The sequence below is a fragment of the Meleagris gallopavo genome, chromosome 8 (genome assembly GCF_000146605.3).
Source record: "Meleagris gallopavo isolate NT-WF06-2002-E0010 breed Aviagen turkey brand Nicholas breeding stock chromosome 8, Turkey_5.1, whole genome shotgun sequence".
Classification (NCBI taxonomy): domain Eukaryota; kingdom Metazoa; phylum Chordata; class Aves; order Galliformes; family Phasianidae; genus Meleagris; species Meleagris gallopavo.
Window position 1 is genome coordinate 14,534,835 of NC_015018.2, and position 26,998 is coordinate 14,561,832.

Genomic DNA, 26,998 nt, shown 5'->3' on the forward strand with positions numbered 1-26,998 from the left:
ATCTGCTTTAATGTATCCTTGATGTTCTGGTCATGTCTCTGTAGATAATACTAAGTTCCGCTTTTCAAAGTAGAGATTTGATCTGTGTTTACTATGAGAACTAACATGCTTTGAACATACTTTCTGAGTGTACAAGAACTTTGTTTGAGTCCATTAGTAATTCAGTCTTTTACCACAACTGTCAATATGAACTGTACGCAAAAGAATTTAATAAACTAGCCAGAAGTAATAATTTGAAATTTGACATTCAGACTTTATTTAAAGACCAAAAATTGAGTAAATTATTGATGGTTAACCTATATCTACCCTACTGTAGTTCTGCTAGATAACTCTAATATGTGATTACTAAGATGTCAGACAAAATAGTTGCCTGCCAGTATTCACTAAGGGTTTTTATAAATCGTAAAAGATTATCAGTGAGAAAGAAACTCAAGCATTGTGTTTTGGTTTCTTACTCTGATATTAAGTCCCAGAAATAAACTCTCTGTTCTGAAAACGTGGTCACACCTCCTTGGGCCTGTTCTTTAAAATATTCCCCATGTCTTTGCTGCCCTTGATCTGCTGTGCAGAGGGAACTTGATACAGAAGGCACAGTTCTGAAAAGGGGAGGACCAAGCAGTCAGATTTCCTTCTCTCTGTGGCAGTAAATTCTTAAATCAACTCAGGCTGTAATGTGCAATGAATATAACTCTGCAAATCACTACCATAAGGGTCTGATTTATCAGTAATACCCTCATTTCATTATGTTGCTCTGCTGATAGAAAAGATACACAAGCATAAGTTAGCAAATTGGTGCACTGTGGCTGTTTTTCTAATGCTCTTTTATATCTGTAAATCTGTTCTTAAGAGTCAACATCAACACAAAATGATTTAAGGTTGATACTACTCGAAAGAGACAGAATTTTTGCATGGCTGTGTGCTCCTTTGGTTTCTTGTTTGGAGTCCATGTATCATATACACAAATTAAAACAATCAAACAAAAAACCTAGCAATAATCCACTAGTAAAAAGTACAAATGTGATTGTCCCACTCTGCTCTGCACTATGCAGCCTCACTTTCAGCACTGGGTGCAGGTCTGGGTGCCACGATTAAGAAGGGCATACAATCATTAAAAAGTGTCCAAAGGATGGCTGCAAAGATGGTGAAGGGTCTGGAGGACAAGGTGTGTGAGGTCCCTGTGTTTGCTCAGCCCAGAGCAGAGGAGCTGAGGGGATCCCTCGTGGCGGCTGCAGCTCCTCACAGGGAGCGGAGGGCAGCACTGAGCTCTGCTCTGTGTGGCAGCGACAGGGCCCGAGGGAACGGCATGGAGCTGCGTCAGGGGAGGGCAGCTGGGGGTGAGGGAAAGGGTCTGCACCAGAGGGTGGGGGGCACATCAAGGCCCAGAGCCACAGGAGCTTGAGGGTTTGGGACAATGCTCTCAGACATAGGGTTTGAATTTTGGGTGGTCCTGTGTGGAATCAGAAGGTTTTTTAAATGAGATTTTACTCCTCCTGTACTTCATCCTTGAAAATGGTTGTTCACAAATGTACATAAATGTACATACTGCCAAAAAGAGATGACATGAATAAGGTGTGATTATGAACTGAGGGATATTTTTCTCTTGTAAGATAGGTCTTATAGAAGTCTAGTAAAGAGACATGATCAATTTTTTCTTTGAATTGACTATCTGATTGCAACTCTATACATTCCATTTGTAAATTCACAGGTAACATATGACTTAATGATGCCTTCCACCTTGGGACATTCAGTGATTCTACAATACATCAGGCCAATACAGAGTTAAATTCAGGGTATGACCCAGTAATTTCAGTATTAAGAATTGCAAGTATGCTGCAAAAATTCTGAAATCTCTGAGTATAAACTTAGCATTAAGTTCATACTGAAAAAAAATCAATTGCATTAGAATAAAAAATAGACAAGCAAGTTACTCATACAGTAACTCCAGCCAGTTGCAAATTAAAACATATATGAACAAAGTCCAACATGTCCTTCAAGTCTAGTTCTCAACTAATGTAATATCACAAACTAAAAAAAAAAAGTCATAACAATGGTTGCTATGCAGTTTTACTACATAATCTTATTATTACTGCTCTTAATAGCAGGAGCGTGAGGACACGTCCCCAAGACACAGCTTGTTAATGGCTCTTCTGCGCTGACAGAAGACCAAGTTAAAAGCAACCTACTTCTCACAAATCTTGCAACACACAAGTGCTAAAGCGACAGTACAGGCAAGCCAAACCTCCCCTTCCTTTGCTGTTTTGCACAAGACTTAGGCATAACACAGTTAAGAATGAGTATGCATTCTTAGCACACAATCTTTTACTCTCTTCTACAAAAATTCATATTGTTTTAAAACATAGAGACTACTATTAAAAGTTGCTGGAAGTATTCATGTAGAAAGCTGAAAAGAGATTGACAGTGAATTTTTACTTATATAGCAAAGACTAATTTGTATTTTACGCTGTTTCAGCAGTCTTTGACTGTTTTCTTCAAAATCACTGGCTCAGTGGCACCATATGGAGCATGTTGAACTTAAGATACCAAGAATGTGTCCAAGATATATCTCACTCCAGTGTGTTAAAACATTCCACCCTGCAGCTGTCATTATAGGAATATAATTCATACCCTAAAGTTTAAAGAAAAACAGTGTAGCTTACTATGCTTACAAAAACACAAGACTTTTTTGGTTCCAAGTAACAGTCAGTAAATGGAGAGCAGTTAATCTTCCATACTGCTTTCTTAAATATTCAGAATCGTAACTGATCATGTACTGCTTTAATTCTGCATGATATTTGTGACTGAAAAACAAAACTAAGTGTGCAAAAGAATTACTAAAAAAATCCATAATGAAGGGAATTGTATATCCAGATTTAGCATAGCCCATTGTTACCTTTTTCTTTTACGTTCATTGCATGTCCTTTAAAAATGGATGTGTGAGACTACAGGGTACAAACCTTATCTACTTATTTTGAGAATGGCACTGATCAAGCGTATAATCATTTTTACGACATCTCATCTCTCTAGACACTTTTTTGATCTTTTGTTTTTTTACCTCTGCTTAAAATGTAAGTTTCTTAGGACAATTCCTGCTGCTTACTCATTTTTTTTTTTTACAGTGTAGAGTACTCCAAACACCTTCTAAAAAGTTAACTGTTGTAACAATAAGGGTAGCAGATAAGCAAGAAATAAAAATACATGATAGTTTCTTAGAAAAGCTGTCTTGGTTTGTACACATTACTCAAATGGTCAATTCGCTGCCAAGCAATGCAAGATGCCTTAAAAATGAATCCATAAAATCATTTTACCATGCCAATCCATGATATATTCTGTACATGGTATATTTCAAAGGAGAACTATTTTAGAAATATTTTAGGGAATTTTTTCATGTGTCTATATCTGTAAAGTCAGGAAGCTGTATAGGGCTCAGAGGAAAATATTTTAAAAACCTTCTAAGGTTATCCAATAGCTTATTGATAAATGGTAAGCTCATATGTAAGGCTTAATATTCCAGAGGCCTTCAAGAGCAGGCAGTAAGTTCTGTGTGCCTTGCTGACAAGCTGTGGATCTCTCCTGCCCAATATTGTCTGTCTTCCATTTACAGCCATCCAAGGACCAAAGATATTGATGATGGCCTAAACACTGCGTGTCTTATGTCTCTAGTCAGCATAATATTAGGGAGGCATTTCATATTTGCAGGGATATTATTGGGAGCAAGAAAATTGAAAGGGTTTTCAAGAGACTGTTTACAACAGAAAGATGTCTAATTTGGGTAGTTCATAGCACATAAGCTGGTTGTGTTGAAACAGAATAGTAACTATGCTAAGTAATAAGTACTACTGAAGACCCTGTTAAACTTTCCACACAGATGAGATAAGCGACATAAGATCTGGAGAAGTGTTTGCAAAATGTGGAACTAAAATAGGAAAACATTGCACAATTATATCAAATTTGCATCTCAGGTTGTTGTAGGGTATGATGTGTTTGACTTCAGAAAAATTGAATGCAAGAAATAAAAGCAAAAGATACGTTAAGGAAATGTTATGAAAAGGTAAGCATCATAACTAATTTAAATCAAGATCGTAACACGTTAAGTAGATTGGGTAGATTAGGATAGACAGAATTAGTTACATTTGAAACAGTTTGCAAGGCAAATTGGATATCTTTCAAATTTACTCTTGGGAATTTTATTTACACGAAGTATAATTTTTCTTATTCATTATCCTGAAAAATTTATTGCAAGAGGTCTTATTAACAGATGAGCAAAACAGTAGCACTGAAAACAGTTGTTCAATTCTAATTCTCAAAAAAAGTCATTAGAAAATTTTCCACATGTAGCATAAATTGTAAAATGAGAAAAGTTCTAATTATCTGGCTAATCTTTTCTCAAATGCAGTATCTTTGCTTAAGGACCACTGGAGTGGCCACAATTAATCATATCATCAATCTATCTGGAGTAGGACCCTGCCCTTTGAAAAAAATCTCAGCTTCTGTTATAAAGAAAGCTGAAAGGAACCCTATAATTAGATGTTTACAGAAGTTTTTTTTTTAACTTTCATTAAGAAGTTGGCTTTTACTCAGAAAAGTAAAAGGATGGTGTGGACAGCCATATTGTCTAATTATCCTACTCTCTGCATTCAACTAGCATGGAAATCATTATTATAGCACCGAATGTATAGATTTAAAAGAAGAAAAAATAGGAGGTGTGCTTTGTATTTCATTACATGAGATACTATTCTAAAGATCATAACCCCAAATAACAGCCAGAAGAAAAAATTCAGGTGCTCCTGAATTAAGCACTTTCCTGGTCTGATAACATTTTTTGCTAGCCTGTTAGATACACTTCACTCACTTTAGATCCATCCAAATGCCTTCTGAACTACCACATTTCTGTACATACATGTAGAAGCGTTCTACACAATGCATTTTTAAGTTCCAAATAACAAAAAAGATAAACTCTTACTTAAGAATAGTAGCAGTGATGGTTGATTAGAAAGAGATAACTGACATTTAACTTCCTACAAAAACAACTCCAGTGCAGTAGGTACAAAATGAACAAGTATGCTTAGAATCAAATCTGATACAAGAAAGAAAAAACACACCTTATGTTACTTAATATCATTTCATTAGATCAAAAGATAACTTTGGCATGACTTACCTTGTCACTTCCATGTCATGGTGCACTCTAAGTAATAGGTCCACCTCCCACAAGTGCTACCTTTCAGAATACTTATACATCTGTCCACCCACCTCTCAGATAATGCACATTCAGAAACAGGCTACAATTGGCCAGCATGAGGCTATGTCCTTTTTCAACTCTTTTCAGTAAATTAGATTCCAAGACAAATAAATTTGGTTCCAGATGATGAGTGTTCTTTTTTTGAGCAGTGAGATTCAGTACTTTGACTCATTATCGAAATTCATTTATACCAAGATGCAGCTCTACCCAAATCTGGCAGTTCCTCCGATGTTCAAATCCAATGCATAGCATTTGGCAACAATATGTACAGGATTTAACTAGTCTGATCCATTTATCTGAAACTGGTATGAGTCCAAGGCTACTCACAGATGCATTTACTGGTCTAGTAGAAATTGCAATGAGAGGAAAAAGACAACATATGAATCAAAACTGTCCCAAAATGGCATTTATAGTAAATGCTGTGAGTAACAGCTATCTGACTATCCAGCCACATAGTTCATACACGATCCCAAAAAACTTAAGAAAAACCTTCAGGTACATTGGTGGTGGAATATATTTGTGATTCCCTGAAATTTTAGAAATTTTTCTAGTTGCAGGAAGCTCATTTCCTCACTTTTTGGATAACTCTTTGTAAAATTAGTTGGAAATCAATAAAATATTTTTGTAACCTTTACATAGATTTGTGATCCATAGAATATCGTGTAGTGCACATTCAGCTTTCCTTTTAATCACATATAAGAGTGACAAAATCATATTTCAATTGTAAAATAAGTGAATTTAAATAATAAAAATGCTCAGTATTAGCAACTCCATATCCGTATCTTAATTCTAAATTCAAAATTAAAATATAGACTTTACTAAATAAAGAATAGTTTAGAGGAAGTCAGTTTTAAATACCTTCAATGTATGTATCAGTGCATGAAGAAAAATATATTTATACTGTTTACTTGCACATAATATCTTTTCAGTATTCTTAATGAAACATCCATGGGTTACATTTCTTCTTATCAAATTCATAAACAGTAGGAATCTTAGTAACAGAAGATTATACAGCTGGATACAAATTAGAAAAAGAGGGTTCACCCAGTGCCTGGTTTCACTCTTCTTCAATGAAGAAAGTCAGAAAAATGAAACTACTATATATCTGTGTAATCAGATGAGAAACTGTCTTGACAGAATAAAAACAGTATTTGAGCTATATAAACAAGTTGAAGGAAGGTGTTGATAGAGAAAGATAACATAAGAAAAGAAGCAAGGTTTAAACTGTAGTTTTTAAATAAGTTTTGTGTAACAGTATGGAAATATATGTTAATATCATAGAGACATTGCCAATTCTATTCCTAAACATCCAGAGTATGTTTTCAATATTATTTCTTAATATAAGTTTTATAAAAAATAAAATAATCAAAGCTGTTCTAATCCACACTTTTGAACACACTTTTGTACAATGACACATGCACATTTTCTACCTTTTTTCTAAAACAGCTTCAGTATTAAAACTATTACATGAAACATTTACTCTCATGCAGTCTGGAAAACACAGCTACTTTTATTCTCTGTGTATATAATATTATTGCATATTTTCTTGAAAAATTCAGTAGTGTAAGTACTTGCTCTCTCATCCAGTTATAAAATATCTCTCCCCACAGGATTGTCAAACTAGCTGTGTATACAGTTCCAAAATGCTGGATAGGCAACAGATGTTCAATGATGGCTAATCATGGGAGTAATACTGTGAGCGATATTAAATAGTTCTCCAAGGAACACTTCAGTCAGCAAGAAGGTGCCATACTGATGACTCTACCTGTGGCACCAGAGGTCAGGGAGATGCATAAAAACCCTGGGAACTGCAGAGATACCACACAACTCATGTGAGAAGAATGGGGAAGGCTGCAACATCAAGCACATAAAGCAAGCAAACACCAGAAGAAAAGCTTGTGCAATCTTAAAGTCATCTCATTTTGAAATTTTTAAGATAAAAGTGCAATTACATGAGTTCATGTTATTTTTATAGGCATCTAACTCCTTGGTTTGCATGCACACTACTGAAATTGAGCTATATACTGTACTCTAGCCATCTAACATACTGCTTTTCACTGAAAACAGTATTTTTCAAAGGATATTTCCTAGATATTTCTGCAATAGTCACTGCTCAATTCTGATTAACTTTGTAACTCAGTGAGGTATTATGCTGGTCGCACTGTGTATTTGGGGAAGTGAGGCAAAAGGAGAAAAATTTAAGTTGCTGAAAGTATAAAATTATCTTATGTAACACTTTAAAAACCTGAGGATCAACTTTTGGGAGTACTCAGGTAATTTTATACATAATTATTCAAAGTCTCACTACATTATGATGCTAAAAATTTGGTACAATAAATTTAACCCTGTATATTCTAGAAACAAGAAATATATGATTATTGGCAATCTTGACTATTTTGGCTTAAAAAAGTGCTTCAGTCTCACTAGAAGTTTGTAACGAAGAAGAATTCAGTTCTTTAGAGAAGAGCTACCTAAGAAAATTTCTATAACTAGTTTGTAAAACCAAGGTGGTTTTCTTCAGCTAATGAGGCAGAAGCCAATTACGTAAGTATCATTCACAGCAAAATCTCAATAGGAGTCTTGCGAACTGAATAAGACCCATTTCTTACAACTGCATTACTGAATACTCATGCCTCTAGGGTTTCTATGCAATTACTTTCATTGAAGACTAAGTTAAGTCAAAGCATTTTGTATTTGCCAACATAGCCACTTGTTACCTCAGGGCACTTAGTGGTCTGAACTTTGTGTAATGGTTCCTGTAGTCAAACAAACAAAAACAGAAAATGGAAAAGACAGATAAGTGCTGGAGTATCACCATTATCTTTGAATACTTCAGAAGTGATAAAGTGGGATTATTGATTAGTTGTCTTCTGAGACTGAGAAAATTGGCTTAGTTTGATGTGACAGAGAAAACTCAGGTCGGATAGGAAGGGGATAAGTTCTCTTCAGCCTCAAAAATGATCGAAGCAAGGAAGTTATGGGATCTCCTTCAATAATTTCCAAGAACAGTCTGGAAAAATATCTGTTGGGATAATCTATCAGTGGTAGGTGTTGAAACAGGCCCCACCACTCATTCTTTCTATGAACACTTTATGTTCTTCTTTCTGACCTTGCTTCAATACAAAAAAACATGGAAAAAAACTTACAAAGACCAGTATCTTCCTTCTATCCTAATTCAAAAACAAACAAAACCACCAAATAAACAAAAAAATCACAGGAAAGTTTCTTACTCACTTTTATCAATTCAGTGCATGCTACAAGTACTTTTTTATTGTACTGCATTGTATTTTTGCAGCTTAAATTCTAGATGCAATGTTGCAGTTTGCTGTGATGCAGGACATTCCTGATAGAAGATTAATCTGGCAGTGAGCTTGAACGCATAAACTGCAACATTAAATTTTAAGACGCATTATCATAAAAATTAAAATTATTTAAAAAGCAAATGAGTTTCAAGCTCTCTGAAGGAATAGTACATACAGTAAAAAACACCCGTGGAAGACTTTAGACCAAAAGTGCTGCTGGGATGTGACATCTTTTGGGATGTGAACAGCAAAAGCAGATTTTTAGAACCATGCCCTGGTTGAGTTCGTGACCCTGAGGAACATGGATCTGGCTAAGAGCAGAATCAGGACCCTGAGCTTCAGAAGTGTGAACTTCTGGTTGTTTAAGGAATTGCTGAATAAGGTTCCACAGGAAACTTTCCTTAGGAGCACAAGAATAGAATAGAGCTGTAAGGACACCTTTCTGATGGCACAAGAGCTCTCCATCTCCCAGTGTAACAAATCTGCATAGCTGATTAAGGACATGCTGGTCAAACTGAGGGAAAAGAAGGAAATGTACAGGCAGTGGAAGCAGGGACATGTAGCCTGGAAGGAAAACACGGATGCTGTCCAGTCATGCAGAGATGGGAGTAGGAAAGCCAAGGCACACATGGAACTAAACTTGGTGAGTGATGTGACGAGATTCAATAGGTTTAATGGAGGACTGACTTCTTACATTATCTGATCATGACAGGGCAAAGGGAAATGGCTTTAAACTAAAGAGGGGAGATTTAGGTTAGATGTTAGGTGGAAATTCTATACTCAGAGAATGATGAGGTACTGGAACAGGCTGTCCAGAGAAGCTGGGGGTCTTGAACACCCTGGTGGTGTTCAAGACCAGGCTGGATTGGGCCCTGGGCAGCCTGATCTAGTGGGTGGCAACCATGGCCATGGCAGGAGAGTTAGGAATAGATGATCTTTAAGGTTCCTTCCAACCTAAGCCATTCAGTGATTCAGTGTACTTAGACAGCATAGCTGGTTCTTGTGCTTGTCATACCACTAGGACTAGGCACAGAGTCAGCTTCCAGCTGAAGTACTCTTCCTTAAATGACAATTTCAAAGCAAGACTGCATTTAGAGCAGCCTGCAGACTTCTCTGTGATATGTGATCACATGCTTTTGAACAAAGAGGGATACATCATCACAGTTATCTCCTTGACTATCCTTTCCTTTTCTTCTCTTTCATGCACTCTTCTTTCAGACTCAAATTTGTAAACACCAAAAGCATCAATACATACTCCTTAGGCAAATACAAGTTCTTTTACGTAATGACCTTTGTCCAAGAACTTTATAGCTGTACCTGAACTTATCCATATACACTGAGACTCAGCCAAATGCATGTAGATAAAGCATACTGAGTGGCAGCATATATAATATAAATCAGAGTTGAAAAGGATATTGATGCAAATACTATAGTACAGAAATAAAATCTTTGTCAGACAATGTCCCTAACGGTGTTTCTTTATCTCTTACTTGGAAGATCCTAACAGTACAGACTGAAACAGAAATTATCAGGCTCTCTCCTTCAAAGTCCTCTGCACTACCAGATATTGCCCTGCCATCTAGTCAGATTTGGTGATTGTGTTACGGGAGAGAGAGTAAGGGCAAGTGAGAGAGATCAATCCTTTCTGCATCTACTTAAATTCAGATAGGATCAAGCATATCATGGAATGGCACCTTAAATATGGCCTTAAAACCCAAGTAGGGACAGTATTGGAGAGAATTCCCAAGACATCTCAATGACTCTGACAATGTAAGAGGTTTTAGCACAATCTGACACAGTTCTGAATCACAAATTGGCAACACCTGCCCCAAAATGGGCTTGAGATGTATGGTTGCACAACAGACTTCAAATGGATTAAAAAAGGAAATCCAACATTTTGTACCAAAAAAATTTTTGATCGAAATACTTCTTTAACAAAATATAAAATATTTTACCCTTATTATCTGCAAATAACCCTGTGAAACTGAACTGTTTTGAACTTATGCTGATTTAAACAAGGTTTTATGGAAGTTTCTAACTCTATTTTACTTTTTACAAATTATATTGCTAACTTTTTTTCCTATTCTTATTTCTGCAGCTTTTCTACAGCATATTTGCTCTTTGCACTCATAATTTTGTTATTGAAAATGCATGCATTTCACCTTTAAAATGCTTTCAAAGATGTATGTTATTTGCTTGCTAAAAATTGAAAGCCAAACTCTGCAGGCCTTTTTCTCCAGACAGGTGAGTTTTGTCCTAGACATATTCAGCAGCTCACAGCATTTCAGGACACTATCAGAAGAAAAAAAGTTAGAACTCAATTTTGCTTGATCCTGGCTCTGCTATTGACTTGCTGTATGACCTTGGGCAAGTAACCTCACAACTGTCCACCTGTAAAACAGAGACAAGACTACACACCCACCGTCTTGGTATATTCTGAGCTTTAATGTTTATGAAGTGCTATGAGACGCTCTGGGAAGTGCTACAAAGTGAAAAGGGTTATCAATCATCGTCAGTAAAACACAAGCTGCTGAAATACAGTGAAATCTGCCTTCTCTTGGGACATGTTCGATCTTGAGCTGCATTCTATACAGTATTCGTAATCTTAAAAGTATCTCAATGCTGCGTAACATAAGAAAGGATAAATATTCCTAAGCTAGGAAAGATTACTAGAAAATATTTCTGGTTCGAAGATGTGAAGCCTGTTGTAAAGTATATGTTTCTTTTCTAAATACCTAGTTGTCTTCCATAAAAAGAAAAAGCCATATTGAGATAGGATTCCTAAATTACTTAAATAGCTAGACATTAGCTGAAAGCAGCACTAAATATCAATTTAAATACTTGGCTCTCAAATTTCATTTCATTCATAATGTACTAGGTAAAATATACTAAAATAATTACTTGGTTATTACTCATGAATTTCGGTGCAGCAGCTGAGACAATGCAGATAAATAAGATGATTAATTGAAACAGAATGAATCACAACAAAATATGTTGTTGTGTAAGGTATGATTAACTCCACAGTGATTCATATCATTTCAAGTAACAGGGCTTTTATCAATGACGGCTACAAGGTTGGGAAATGATTTAAAAGCATTTCATCTTAGAGAGCCACTGCAGTTCACAAGGTAGATGGGGAGAGAAGAGAGAGGAAGAAGCAGATTCAGTGTCTGCAGGCTATTTCAGCATCCGTCCCACCAGCACATCTTTATGGCATGCCACTGACATTATCAACCTCCCCTGTGCTAGAGACCCTCTCATTTTTCACTTGGCCACAATTTATTAGATATTCCAATACTGAGAAAGTTAATTCTGTGAATTAAGTAGCAATATTAAAATGCCACAGCTTTCCTATAATTGAAAATGCATCATCTACACCAGGAAATAAGTGTCAAGATTCTACAAAGACGCCACAGAAAAATAACATTTATTTTTTCTCCACTCAAAATTATAATTCTTAATTCCCAGGCTCCTTCCAAAGCCTTTGCAGGAGTCTTAAATATAAGATTTATAAAAAGAAATTGCCATCTGTTTACAGCAGTTTAGAAAAGCAAACACAAGCAGCAGTTGACCTTAAAAACCTCTACCTGCTAAAGCAGAAGAGAAGATGAGCTGTCTCCTTACAATTTTTTTCCCCATGTGTATTTAATAAACTGGGTCAGAATACCTGACTGTGGTTTTTAATGTAACTGCAAACTCCCTGTAAGGGAACATGCAAGCCTCACTTTCACACTCAGACTACGAAATGAAGATAATCACCCTCACCAGTGGGGAAAGTTTCTGAAAACCTTTGGAATATGAAAAATACTGACATATAAATTGGAATGTAAAACACTGGCACCCAACTTAATTCATTTAAGACAATATTTCTGAAAATTTAAATTGGAAGGAAAAAGGTTTTAGAAAATGAATGTAAAGGAGGAATTTATAAGGAAGTTATCTTACAAACAACTACAAAAAATAGTCCTTCAATATCCATGAGTTCCTGTAAGTCAAAGAGAAAGAATTAAGGCATCTTAAAGCTCTTTACATGCAAGTAAGTTAACTGTGCAATAAAATGAGCCCCCTCAAGACACTCCATTTCAATCCAAACACAATTTAGTGTTTGTCTCCTACTAATAATTTCAAAATATTCAGAAATGATTTTGAATGCTTACCTGAAATTAATTACAAAAACAACTTTGTTAGATTCATGGCATGACCAGCCATCATTTGCTATATCCCTATTCTTCTTGATATGGAAGAACAGATTGAAACGTTTGCCTCCCTTTCCTCATTCATCAAAAGTCAAACTTCCTCCACACATCAAATTATACCTGACACCTGATTTTCTCCTGTCTCTTACCTCTTAATCATTTCCTTGGAAACAGATAATTCACCCGTGTGAAAAGGCATGCAGTAAGGGTGGGAAATGATCTGCGAGGTGTATGAACAGAAGCAATTAGACTGGCGTAAATTCAGATCAATTACACCATTATGAACATACATCACTTTACAGAGAATCACCACGTGGCTTGTTCACCTTACAAAGGCTATTAAATGCCATTCTTGTAAGCTGTGGGCAGATTCCTAAGCCAATCTGGTCCAGCCAACTTTATATGCAGGACTGAGGTTTGTCCAAGTGTCATATCTTAATGTTATATACCGATGTGCAGTCAAAGGTGTTTGCAAACGTGTTATAGGTTACAGGAAAGGAATAGACAAATTTGCTTGGAAGCTGCTGTTTTGATATCAACCCTAGTGCACTGAAGACCACTTTATGCTAGAAAATTGCATTCACTCCTACAGTTAAGATAAGCACAAAACTACATACTGATTGCAAGATCAAAATCAGGAGAACATTAATAATTGCTACCAGTTTAAAACTTGAAGGAAATTTATCAGTTTTAATGACTTTTATCAGCCATTAGAGAGATTCCATGTCATTAAGGAGATGTGTCTTTATAAAGGCTCATAAAGGTTCATAAAGACTGTATTTAAATGACATGTATTTGTGGGAATGTTTATGCTAGCATTTGATACATCATTTGAAAGCATTTTAAATTGAGACAAAAAAAAAAGTACAATTTCACTATAATTGCAAGACAAAATGATGACAAGACCTGCTTCATATCTTACGGTATAGAAAGGCAACAAACCTTCCTAAAGCGCAGGATTCATAACTCCAGAACCATTACTAAAGCTATTGTCATTGCTTGTCAAAGTATAAAGTCTTGCACCCAACATCATATCTTTTCAGCATGCTGTTGCACCAGCATTGATTTCCTGGAAAACGTAGCAGAAGCATCTGTCTCTGCAGAACTTCAGTTTAGAGTGTTGAAATTGATTTGTTCAGTAAGTGTGTCTTTAGAAGTAGCAGTTTTATACATCAGAGAGGAAGATCTTATTTCCAAGATTTGTTCTTTATTATACCACTGCTTTAAAAAAATCCATTATTTTTATTCTACATACTCTCCTTACCTTTTACTGATTGTTGCACACTATATAGTGCAAGCTATATTGATTGATTATGGCTTTTATTGTGAATCAAATAGAGGAGGAGCTCAGCATGTCTATAGTTCTGAAGTTTCTAAATTTAAAAATTTCTCAGTGATGTCCTGCCTATGCAAAGGAAGAGAACCCAGAAGATCTTTACCACATCAATATCTTAATAAACACTCTTCTCTGAGTCACGAATGACTGCCATATGCAGGGATGAATCATATGAAAGCTTTGTAGAGTCCCTTGAATTCTGAAGACCTCCACAGCAAAGATATTGGGACCCACCTGCATGTTCCAAAACAGATCTTTCCCCGTTGGAGCAGTTCGTTCCCTGAGGAGATGCCACTCTTATCTTTGAGGGAGACTAAAAGTTGGAGTTCACCTTCCAGTGCCACTACTTCTTTGGGCTCTCAGATGCAAATAAGGTAGGACAACAGTGGAGCTTCCTGGGCTGACACTTGTTGCAAGTGCATCTGAGACAGCAAATTTTGGCCCTAACTGGGAAAGTGGAAAGAGGTCTAGGAAAGAAATACATGTAAATTCTGGCTCCTTAACTGGTAATTGCTGTGTAGAAAATATTGCACAACTTCATGTAAGGATATAGTATGAAAAGTTTTTAGTCCTTGGAACATTCTGCTGTTGAAGGTTACTTTCAATTGTAAAATATGTATTGCAAGGTGAGCCTCTACAGAGGAATTAAGCAGCAACTTGTGACAAAGCAGTTACCATCAGGAGATAATTGACCTTATTCGAGATTTAAGCATCCTGAGGCAAAGTAGAGTATGCTTAATCCTGGCAGGTTAATTATCCAGTGATTATGGTGGCTTGGAAGGTATTATTGCTAAGAATCATTTGCAAAATGACACTATTTTAAAAAAACTTAATTTAATAAAAATTAAAAGCTATGACAATAATCAAGTTCTCCAGTCATGTATTGCTAGACTACGACTGCAGAATGGCCTTAATTGGTTAGCAGCAATGAACGTGTAATTATTCCTATTCAGAATGTTCTGTACTAAATTTGTTACATGAAGTACAGTTAATAATATCAAAAATCCAAGGCAAGATGTTTGGCTAGCTATAAAAGGGATCTAAAACAGTGATCAAAACACCAGTGGTCATTGAGCTAGTGCTGGAATTGATAAATGTGCTGAGTTCCTACCACTGCGCTCACTGTCTCGACTGCAGATAAGGGTATGCTGGCATTTACATTGTAAACTAGAACATTTATTCCAAGAGGTTTATAACTTGCCCATTTTAATTGCCATCTGGCTGAAACTTGAAATAACCAATCTCCATTCAGATGTTAATTTTCAAGTAGAAGATATAATTTAAAATCACTTTGCCAATTGTTTTTGGTTTAGGAATAGCAGCAATTTGGAATCTTGCTGTTCTTGGATGTTTTTTCTATTACTCTAAAAAAAATAAACAGCTCAGTGCTTAACAATCAAATTGCATTGGTCTATAATGTAGTGAGAAGATAAACACAGAGAGGAATAAAAATTGTGTCTGAGGCTATTGTTGTACTAATAAAATAACAACCACACCACTTCGGGTGTCTTACTTGTATGTTAACTTATGTGCTTCTAGTACTTAACTAAACTAGCATAACTGATGGAAAACTTTGCAAAAAGCAAAAGGAAATCATAGTAAATGAGCAAAGTCTTGGTGTTGGTTAGCTGAAGAGGTTCTCTGCCCATCAAGGCAGGCATAAAGACAAAAAAGTTCTGAATGTACTTGCAAATGAAACGAATATAAAAACAATAAACAAAGAAGGAAGCTACCAGAAGGCAGAACATGTCAAAGTAAGCTTTTCTGCAGTTTTGCAACCCCTCTTTACCACAAACCATATGCAAAGAGTAGAAAGAATGATGATTACAAAATACAGCAGCTACTATAAACTGGATGTATACCATGCCAAGGGTGTGGCTTCAAGTTATACAGAAAGACAAGAGAATAAACCACTGTGAATATAATTTCAACAACTCAAAAGCAGCAACGACCAGTTTACATAGTCAAAAGCAGAGACTAAAAGATGACCAGGATTTTCAACTGATTTCAAAGTTCAAGTACACTGTGTGCAAAAAGGAACAGAAATGACCTGTACTCTGAAGTATTTACGAACAAGTCTAAAGAGGATCATTTTAGTTTAAAAAGCATCTTTTACCTCAAAGACACTAAGCTGCTTCAGAAAATGTAGGGAATATTCGACGCTTTAAAACATACAACAGTGCTACACAATATTTTACAACAGCAGGTGAAAAATACCATAGCAAACTGAAATGGCAGGGGAAATTAAGGTAGTCTGAATATAATTTCCAAAATTGGAATGTTGCCATAGTGGGCTATTGCTTATTAAGAATGCAAATATACAAATAGTACCGATCAACATTTTATCTTCTGAAAAACAGCACCTTATGAACTCCTGTGATATGAATTTAATGAGGCAATATTTATATAGAAGATCAGACATTTAGTCCCAGAAGCTTCTCTGAAGCTTTGCACCCAAGTATTAACTAAGCTTTGTCTACCTAATTTGTGAAATCTGATTTTTTTTTAAATTTATAATATACTGTTATTAAATGAGAACGCTCAGTATTGTGCTTGTGAGGATTGTATTGCAAAACAAACAAACAAAAAAAAAAACAGAATAAAGCAAAAATTGGCAATAATAGCAAATTATCAAGAAAATACTGCTTGCTTTGCTAGCTACAGTTTAAGAAAGATTTCCTATGCTACTGCATTTAAAAACATTACAATTTCCTTTATTTTAAAAATACTTCTTCAAGTATTGTATCTGTAACAGTGCTAGGCCCCGATCTGGAGACGGCAATAGTAGAAAAATTGATTTGTGTTGGTGTAACACCCTGAGTCACAACCAGGAATAATCACTGACAGGAATAAGTCACTTCTCCACAATTTTCCAGTACTAACGTAGTTATCTCTGACAAGCCAACACTTCAATTAGGTATGCCACACTTTCCAAGATAAATATATCTATTAAACCATTTTGTGCCAAGAAAACGAATATTTAAGAGCACTTTCTGAAACGGAAAAAAAATTAAAATGATATCACTACAATGAGTGAAATTTGAATTCAGTTTGCCTAATACCATGGACTTTCAGGCAAGATTTCATGCAAAATGTTTCTCAAATGCTGTATAGCAAAAATAAGCCTTCCTTAGTCAGACTACCAAGTCTATCCATGACAAAAATCAGTGAAGGACTTCTAAACCAACTGACTGGTTTTTAGCTTTCTTATGACTTCTCTCCAAAGAGTCTATTTCAACACAGAAATGTTATCAAGAAAAGGCATATGAGTATGAAAATGAGTAGCAGCACTTCCACAGTGGCCTTTCATATGCTTTTTCCCCACAGAAATTTAACTACAGGGCTGGTCTATCATGCATGTGGGCATTTATTAGGAGCAGCTAATAAGTCGGAGATTTCCTTTTTTAATCTAATTTCTTCACATGTTTCCAGACTAAAACAAGCAAGTTGCAAATCTGACAGGTCAAATTACATATCTGGCATCAACTGACATTTCACAATCCTGTGATTATGGATTTAATTCTCCAGTGATATCTTAGATGGTCACTGCCTTTCTGTATAATGGAGAACTGGAAAGCAGCTGATAGACACAAACAGTGCAAGAGACACAAATACTTTCATAAGACTCACCGTCTCATTTCCAAAAAGGACATCCACATAAGGCATGACTTTCATCATAGGCTCTTTGTAGAACTGGCTAATAAATGGTGCAGAAAGATTCAAGCTGAAGATCTTGTTGTTTGCAGAAGCCTGAGTAGCCACTTTCAATACTGCTTCTGGTGACACCGTCAGGAAGAATCCCTGCAAACATCCAAACAAAACAAAGATTTTTATTTACTTCAAATTAGGAACCAAAGTAAGTATGCTGTTTCTAGAATGCCACCACAATCCCACCTTTCTGCCACACACATTCTATAAGCAAAACCACACAACTATGGATAAAAATATTGCCTTTACATTAACGTATTAGGGAGATGACAAAGAAGCTGCATATGCTAAGACAGAAAAACATTTCCAAATTAAACACAACCCACTACCTCTGCCTTCTATGTAGTACACTTTCCTATGGCAGTCAAGACTAGAATTTGTATTTTAAGAGGTACAATATTACAATTTTAAATGGCCCTCTTTGGAACAAGAGTCAATCAGACTGCACTGCTTAATTCCAGAGTCCAACAAGATGACTTACGCACAGCTAAGAGAGTAATTAAATCCTTTGCCTGAAAGACTACTATCTTGTTTTTAATAAATACGCTGAGTATGGTATAATTGATCTACAGGAGAAATCTATAGGCTTTCACATTTCTGCCTGGTATTTTTCATTTGTCTACAACCTCCACTAAAGGATCCAGGCTTCTGCAGGAAAGGGAGCCGGGATGCTCTCAGCACTGAGCCAACATGCAGCTCCTACCCCAGTGCACACCGAGGTGGACCCCGCAGTCTCAGTGGGACATTCAGCTGCAACTACTATGCTCAGTCTCTTAAAAATAACACAGTGTAGTTTATCATTTTCTGTAAAAGTACTGACCTTCATTCTTTAATAGTAATATTTGAAGCCTGTGGTGTTCGCATTCCTTTGCCCTACCATTACTTTCCATCCTAAACACTATGTGCTGTAGACACTAGCTAAATTCATTATTTTTTGTGATTAGACAGCTTTCACATCCATCTGCCCGCAGTATTTATGCTAAGAGATGTAGGTGGGAATATCACACTTAATGTAACTTGATATCTGGAAACAACTTGGTTTCACATGGAAGGAGGTGATCCTCTAACCTAATTGTAACTTATGGTGGAAAACCTGCTCTAGCAAGAGGGTTGGACTAGATCTCCAGAGGTCCCTTCCAACTCCTACGGTTCCGTGATTCTGTGAATTGTTTTCAAAGCTCAGTGAATAATAGTAATTTTCAAGTAAAAGCAGCAATTGTTAAATTTAAGGCCAGAGATAATATCTGAGGTACAGAAAAAAAAACACTGGGGGGGGAGGTTGTCAGATAAACAAAACCCTATCTCAGTTCTATCTGTAACATTGTCACTGTAAAATGCTAAAAGGTTCAACAGTGAAACAATTTTATTTTCCATTTTTTATACATATTATTCTATATTTGAATTACAGAATATACGTGTTTTTTTCCTGTGTACTTCAACTAACAGATCATCTTAGGTATTGTACTTGCTGGAAGAATAATATAATGAGAAGTCTATAGATTAAAGACTACTTAGAAAGTCTTCTATTTCTTTTTCCCTGTTCCATGCTCTCCAGTCTAGAAAATGCATGACTTGCTACATGACAATAGAAGTCCAAAGGGCATAAGAATGCTTTGCTTCTTGTGGAATTACTCAGTACCTTTAACGACTGGAAGCCTGTAAACATCCAAGCTTCTTTGCTATTTTTACATTCTGAAGAGTTAAAATGAACAGTTTATATAACATCTTGTCTCCATAGCAATCTCTACTATCTTTTATTTTTTCATTTAATGAACAGAGTCAGATTTTTTAAAAACTGTTCCAAACACAAAACAAAACCTTTCAAGGTTCACATGTTGCCAGCTGTGGATAAATCATAGATTGCTATACAGTGGTCTGTGTAAATAGTAACCTGGTCAAATAATTAGGCTTCTTACCAATTTTCAGATGAAAACTGCGTCTGAACTAAAATACATCTGATTGTAATTTAAGGTACAGAACACTATCCCCATGAGATATAACTGAGGCCTGCATCCAACTCCTTTTTCCTTTGGAAAGGCAACATAAAAGTACTGAAATGCAGATAGTAGAGCTTGCTTTTCAGATCCAGCAAAGCTAAAGGATAGAACTCTTTAAAAGCTACAGCTCGGTCTTCTGGGTTTCCTAAAGCTCAATTCTGCCATTTAATTTCATTCTTCCAAGAGCTTTTTCTTTTATATTTTTAAGTATTATCCAATATTAAAATATGTAGAAATTAAGAATTATGTGTGAGAACTCTTGTTACAACTTTGCCAAGTATGACAGTTCTTTGCAAATAAAAGTTGCAGCAATAAAACAAAATAAGCTGTTGCAGAATAATTCACACAGTGGAATTTATGAAGTAGGAAGGAAATGTATAAAATCTAAACTGATCTGGGTTTAAAAAAAAGCTAATTAGATACTCCTCTCATCACCTGTAAATATTTAAATGGAGCATGATTATTTTCAGGGGAATGCCAATTGCAGCTTTAGCAACTACTGTCACTGGACCTCAGCAAGATAAGCCACAGGACAGTTGTGCAGCATGCTACAGTTTTGAACAGGAATTAACTCCTCCAAAATAAACACGGTTTCTTATCTGAGATTCACAACAAAGAAAAATCACTTCATATAATCTTTAGTAGCACAGCCCTCATGCTCTTGCAGCTGCCACTGCTTTTTGCCAGTGAGAGGTATCTAAAGTAGCATGTCAGTCAGCTGCTCCCACCTACTCTAGCAATTAACTGCTAGCCAGCATCACCTTTGGGTGTGAGAGTAACTGCATCTAGGTATTGCTTCTGGGACAGAATGGTGAAGTTTTCAGATGTCAAATAAGGACGTTTATAAGGTGGAGGAATATTGGCTGGGAACCAATAGTGATTTATACCTCTGCTTAATTTCTTAAGCACCTCTTTCGTCGTTTATTTTTGGTGTTAGTGCTGTTTTGTTTTGTTCTTCTAGTAGCAGTATCAATTTGGAGATTTCCCTGGGGTAAAATGTTGGACAGTATACGCGCTCTCATTTCGCAGTAACATTTATGGATTTTTTACAGATAGTTCCAAGTCTCCCAAAATACATGATAAAGAGCACTACAGAAGATGACTTAGTATTGCACTAGTGGGAAGTTCTATTCCCACTGACAAGTAGATTAAGAGGATGCTCAAAAACCACACTGTATCCATCTACACAATCTACTTCTGAGAGTTTTGGGAATCTTTTTATCTCAAAAACTGTTTCGAAACAGTTACAACAAAACTGTTTGTAAGCAAAAGATGAGTCACTTGGTTAACATACAGAAATTCCAGTAGCCATGGTAGCTATCAAATTCTCAGACCCATGGTAGAAATGAAATTCTCATGCATGCATTTATGTTTGCAAAAGAACGCAGTACATACAACGACATACGATAATTAGCGCAGTCAAGAGAAAGTAAAAGGGAGCAATATTGTACTACAAAAACCTATTAAACATTAAAGGCTATCAGACATACTTGCAGCACTGCGTTCCTTTGGCAAGCGCTGATTGAGGCTAAGTACACCAGATGCTGCTGGATCACGATGTGCCACTATTTTCTGATTCTCAAAATGCAACCAACCTTTCTTCTGTGCCAAGAGGAAGGTACCACAGTACCACAAGTAGGAAAGCAAAGCTGAACTAATATACATAGCAGGAAAATAAGGTGATATATTGAAATATTTATATGCATGTTTGTATCTATACAAACACAAAACAAATATACTTTTTGTCCCTCCTCTATAGGCAGAACTTCTGTTTAAATACAGTTCTTCAGTGGAGAAAAATGTTTTCTTTGTGAGGAGAAACAAAAAGGAAAAAATAAGAAAAACACATCTGTGAGCTGCAGACATGTGGGCCACAGGAGATAGAGTAGCTTGTTTATAACTTAAAAGATTTTAAAATGCAGCATTAAGATGTGCAATTATCATGCTTTTGCAATATTCTGCAATTCTTTGATGCACCTTTTAAAATATGCCCAGATGCTTTGGGTATGGGACAGTTCTTTATGATCAAGTGGTTTTTTTCCACAGTTAATAGAATTATTTAAAGAATCTGGCGAGTTTACACACAGGCAACATCCTTGCATCTCTCTCATTTTTTATCACATGCAAACCTAGCTGTTTCTTCTGACCTACACTGTGCTCATGTACCACTAGCAATAGCAGGCATGAGTGCAGCAACTGAAGGGTGTCAGAACTATTGGCAGCACAGAATCAGAGTGTTGAAGCATCTCATGAAGCCAGCACTACCCTGGCTTTGGCGAAAGTATTTCTGAATATGCGTTCTGTCCAAACAGAGCAGTCTTGCCATCATTTGTTCACAAAAAAACACACTTGCACTGAATTCATCTGGATTAGGTACACGTAATATTTGCACAATGAGGATCAATTCTTTCTTTAATCAATGAATTCTTTCTTTAAGTTTCTTTACGTTTAGACAAATCCAGTCTGAGACGATAACAAACAGCTTTGCATTTCTGGATTTATTATTAACACCACAGAAACAACATTTGCAGAAGTTCAAATAGAAACAATAAAAAATGAGATTGCTCTCAAACGTATCACACACTAAAACGCTTCCATTTGCCCTCTGTTCTTTGTAGCTCTGTCTCCTTGCCATCCCCATTTTCAGAGGAGTTTATAAGAAAATGACTTTATGAGTGACTAGACTTTGAACCATGGTATTCTGAACTGGTATTTTGAAATACCATTTGGTAACAATGTAAAATCAATATATTTTAAGTATGAATCAAAATATTTAACTCTCGGATATATATACAACAGTCTGTTGCCATTAAGGGTGAATTATTTTCTGGCAACATGAAAAGAACACATCATTTAATCCAAAATTATTTTATGGCACGGACTTAATAAAAATGCAGTTATGATGACATCATACGCTCATCCATTTAAAGAGAAGAATTTTTCAGGCAGTGATATTTTGACAGTTCTGCAGTGACAGTCCTGATAAATACCATGATCCAGTAAAGCCCTGCAGAAGCCATCTAGCTTCAAGCATGCTGGCACTTCCAGTAAAATCAGTGAGACTGCTCACGTTCCAGAAGAGTGTGCTCTGCTAAACTCAAGACATAACCATGTCAGAGCTTTGGAGCTGGCCAAGTTTCACATATTCTGTACACAAGGAGAACTTGAAGGCACACACTTGTACATAAGAGACTTTTCCTCTGCTCTGCCACCAGCTCCGTCTCCTGCAGCCCAGCAGAGCCATCAGGGCATGGAAGGAGCGAAGATGAAACACACGGCAGTTCTTGGGATGGGGAATGAATCTTGGGGTAACTGCTCCAGACAGAATGGCTTACACAAGGTTTCCATGTGCCTTTACAACCAGAGGACACCAAAAGACTCGTGCCTTCTGAGCTCTGAGCTGCATGGAGCCCAGATTGGGTGCAGTCCATATCCTACCCACTGTGAGTCAGGACAATGAGACTACCCTTCCTTCAGAATTGGAAACTGAAGACCCAAACCTCTTCATCGTAGTATTTCCATGAGTTTAAATAAGTAGAGAACAATACATAAAACTGTATCTTTAACACTGAAGTATCTGGCCACAGCACTAAAATATTCCTGACGATAAAAAACTCCAGAAACAGTAATAACATCCACACAAATCAAACAAACACCACACATTTTCCTAACAAAGGTGCTTGTGCTTTAATTAAATTTTTACTTCCTCTAAGAAAGACAAAACCTGCATATAAGCTGGGTAACGCTCAGTTTGTAAATTAGTTAAATATATAGAAGTTATTTTCATCTATGTATCTCTTCTTCATGTAATAGGTTACTTAGGAATTTAGTAAGTACCTGCATGGTACCAATTACATTTTCAAATTGTATTTTATCTTGGTCAGCAAGTAGTTACTCACTGAAACAAAACCCACTGCTCTTTGCCTAGTTTGTACTGGAGATGGTTCTTGGAAATCATAAAGCTCAGATGGCAAGAATGCAACAATTTCTTTGAGTAATTGTTTTGCCTTGTTCCTGTATGCATTGTTTATTTTCATTAAAGCATTGCTTTATAATTGGAAAATGACTAAGCTGTAAACTGTTGTTTTATCATTTGGAGTGGTCAAAGTTTCTGTTTTTGATAAAAGCCAAGTTTCAAACAGTTTTCAGTAACATAGGAAAAAACCTAACTGTCAGTAAACGTGCTTATATTGACCGTGACATTTCCCTCTATGATGGTGCCAACGTGTCAGAAGCAGAGGATTGCTTTCAGAATTGAACAGCTTCTTTGTTGCTGAAGCAAACTCTGATTGCAGCCATATTATTAGCTATCAGATTACAACAGTAGCAAAAAAACTCCAATATTTGGCACTGCATATTAAAGAAAATAATTATTTTACATTTACACCAGCAGCTTCTTTTAAATTCCAAACAATTTTGAAATATTTTTCCATTCTGATTACTATCAGTTAAATCAAGCATTTTCTAGAAAGTTCTTCCAAGACAAACTTAGAATAAAATAATTGGGTGACTTTACTAAAAGAAGAGTACTTGCAGAACGCATGGATGAGAACCTAAATATCGTGGTGTAGACATGTGCGTGCATGAGAGAGCAGTAATATATCTAGCTTTGGTGTAGGACAATGTTATCCCAAATAAAAAAAATCTGACATTTCCCTGGAAACCGCAAAGTTACTTGAACTCAATTTAAAAAGATGAATTAACATCTTAAAACGATGGTTAGATACAGCTCCCTGAAGTCTGCCTCTCTCTGAGGAAGAAAAAGTCTCCATATTCTCTCCACACTCAGCACAGTTTTATGTGAGTTTATTAAGCTCAAGGAGTGACATGTGTTGTTATACATGCTTAACGTCTAGAATATTTTGGGGGGAGCCATTACTGAAACATCATCTGACAAACAGGAGTGTGGATTATTCTTTTCAGTAACTCAACCTTTTTGTCTTTGTTTACCCTCTTACAAAATAGGTATAATGATAAATACACTTCCATTGGCAGAACCAGTGGGAGGTTTAATTACTTAACATTACTGAAATGATTGAAATTCTATGTTGAAAGGTATTATAAAGTACAGGGTATTAACATCAATAAAATATAAGCTGCAAATCAAACAAGCTATGATCAAGAATAAGCCACTTCTCTTCTTTTCTCCCAGTATTCTCAAAACACTTTGCTCCACTTTTTCTTCATTGAAAAACAATTGAACTCTCACTGAGAAAACACCATGTTGCCAAATATTTGTTAATTGTTGACTAATGAAAGGAATTGTTTCTTTCACCTTTCCTCCTTCTAAAAGAACTCTACATTAAAACTAGCTATGCTTAATTCATCTACAAACAAAATGGTAATGTTCTGTTTAGACTAAAAATTAGGATCAAACATACTAATTATTGTTTAACAAAAAAAATAACAAGTCTTAACATTGACATTTACATTATTTATGCCATTTGTTAGAAAGAAGTAATTGATTTTTCAATCCCAATTTCCACAATTTTGTGAACAATTCTGGCAAACAGGCATTTCAGGAAGTAAAGAAAAGGTGTGGCAAATTTCAGCTCCTGATGACTGTGCATCATGTGCTTTCATGTGTATGGCTTGTCATATTAATATAATTTGGCATCTCATTAATTATGTAAACATTAACCATATGTTGAATTCATTCAAGTTCGGTGTGTACATAATATTTACAGTATATTAGTAAATTGAGAGAATCTATGTAACTACTAATGCATAGAGTTCCTAATTCTCTAGACATTTAATCCTCAGTTTGAGAGCTCTGTAAACAAACATATTTGAATAATCTTGAACGGGAAGAGAAAAAATATGAGTATCTTTTAAATTAAACATGCCCATAGCAACACAATGGTTTATATAAGAACAGGTAAAACTGTCAGACTGAAGCAATGACCAAACACGACTGTATCAGCAGATAATCGCTATCAGCTGACTGGGTATTAAAGGGCCCTGTAAAAATGCAAAAAGTCTTGTGGAGAACATTCCAACATGGTGCATTACTACTGCTTCCCTCAGAATTTTGCCCATAATTTTCCAAGCTCTGAAAACAATAAAAATATTTCTGTATATATGCAAGAGACATTTCAGTTCTGTGAGACTGCACGCCAATACTGTGACTCTTGGAGTGGAGGGGGAAACTGATTTGGGCTTGCTCTGCTGTATTTATAAATCCTAGCTCCCCTGCTAACAAGAGGAGGAAAGAACCCCTCGGCCACTTCCCGCTCCACACCAGCACACACTGCTGTATCTGTGCCCTCTGCATTCACATTCCCAGATGATTCAGAGGAATGACGACTGTTGTGCAATATAAATAAATACAGCAACGAGTAAAATGCCATGAAAAATAAGCCAATGCCAGCATGACTTCTATACCTTATGAATTTCCCTGTCAACAACACAGCCGTGCTATGAAAGGTTTTACCCAAAATCAGGTTAGAAAAGAGATACAAGATGTAAAAAAAACATAGGCATGTTTTTCCCTAAGCACTCTCATACTGAAACACTTAGGCAGAAACCTTTCTTCCCTCCCCCCAGCTACCTTTGAGATCTTGTAAATTATAAGAACATAGCAGCACGGGGATTAAATATTAATCAAAGTCATTACCATTATCGTTAGAACATATTTCAAGAGCCCCAAAGAAAGAGCATATTATTTCACTAATAAAGATCATATCATCAGAAAGACTACACTGATACTGTTGCACAGTTGGTAAGAAGAAGGGAAAAAAGAAATGATCAAGAGGTAACAAAAGATTTCAGAAGCTCACTGCACTACTGCAAGGCTATGTCATCTGCTAAGTGAGTCTGTTTAAACAAAGCAGCCTCACAACTGGCAAAGCAGAACTCTATACAGAACCACAGATGTATATAATGCAGTTATAAAACAATTTTGCTGGGGAAAACAATGACATACAACTGATGTTCCAAACTCCATGAACTCTATCTGTGAGAATACAGAATGGCTCTAATGCTCTGGGGCAGATCTGAATTCATTTCGTGTGCGATGTGGCTACCCCAACCACCACCACTAGTCTTGGAACTACTGTCTCTTATAAGGAGACTAACTCTCCATGAAAATAATATGTTTTATGGAACAATAGGGCTGTAGATGTAAACAATTAATAAAACTAATTCCCTTTGGCTCCCAAAGGTATTTACTAGCTGATTTTAACAGCTTGTGTACCTTTATGATGCATTTTATTTGATGTATA

General features: G+C 36.1%; 1 protein-coding gene across 1 annotated transcript in view; it reads right to left on the bottom strand.

Annotated features, from left to right (window-relative positions):
- Positions 1 to 26,998, bottom strand: part of ADK (adenosine kinase) — a 255,177-nt gene that overhangs the window by 58,933 nt on the left and 169,246 nt on the right. Inside the window, exon 6 of the mRNA XM_010714373.3 lies at positions 17,701 to 17,871. Within this exon, the coding sequence (XP_010712675.1) occupies positions 17,701 to 17,871 (171 nt within the window). The remainder of the gene's footprint in view (positions 1 to 17,700; positions 17,872 to 26,998) is intronic.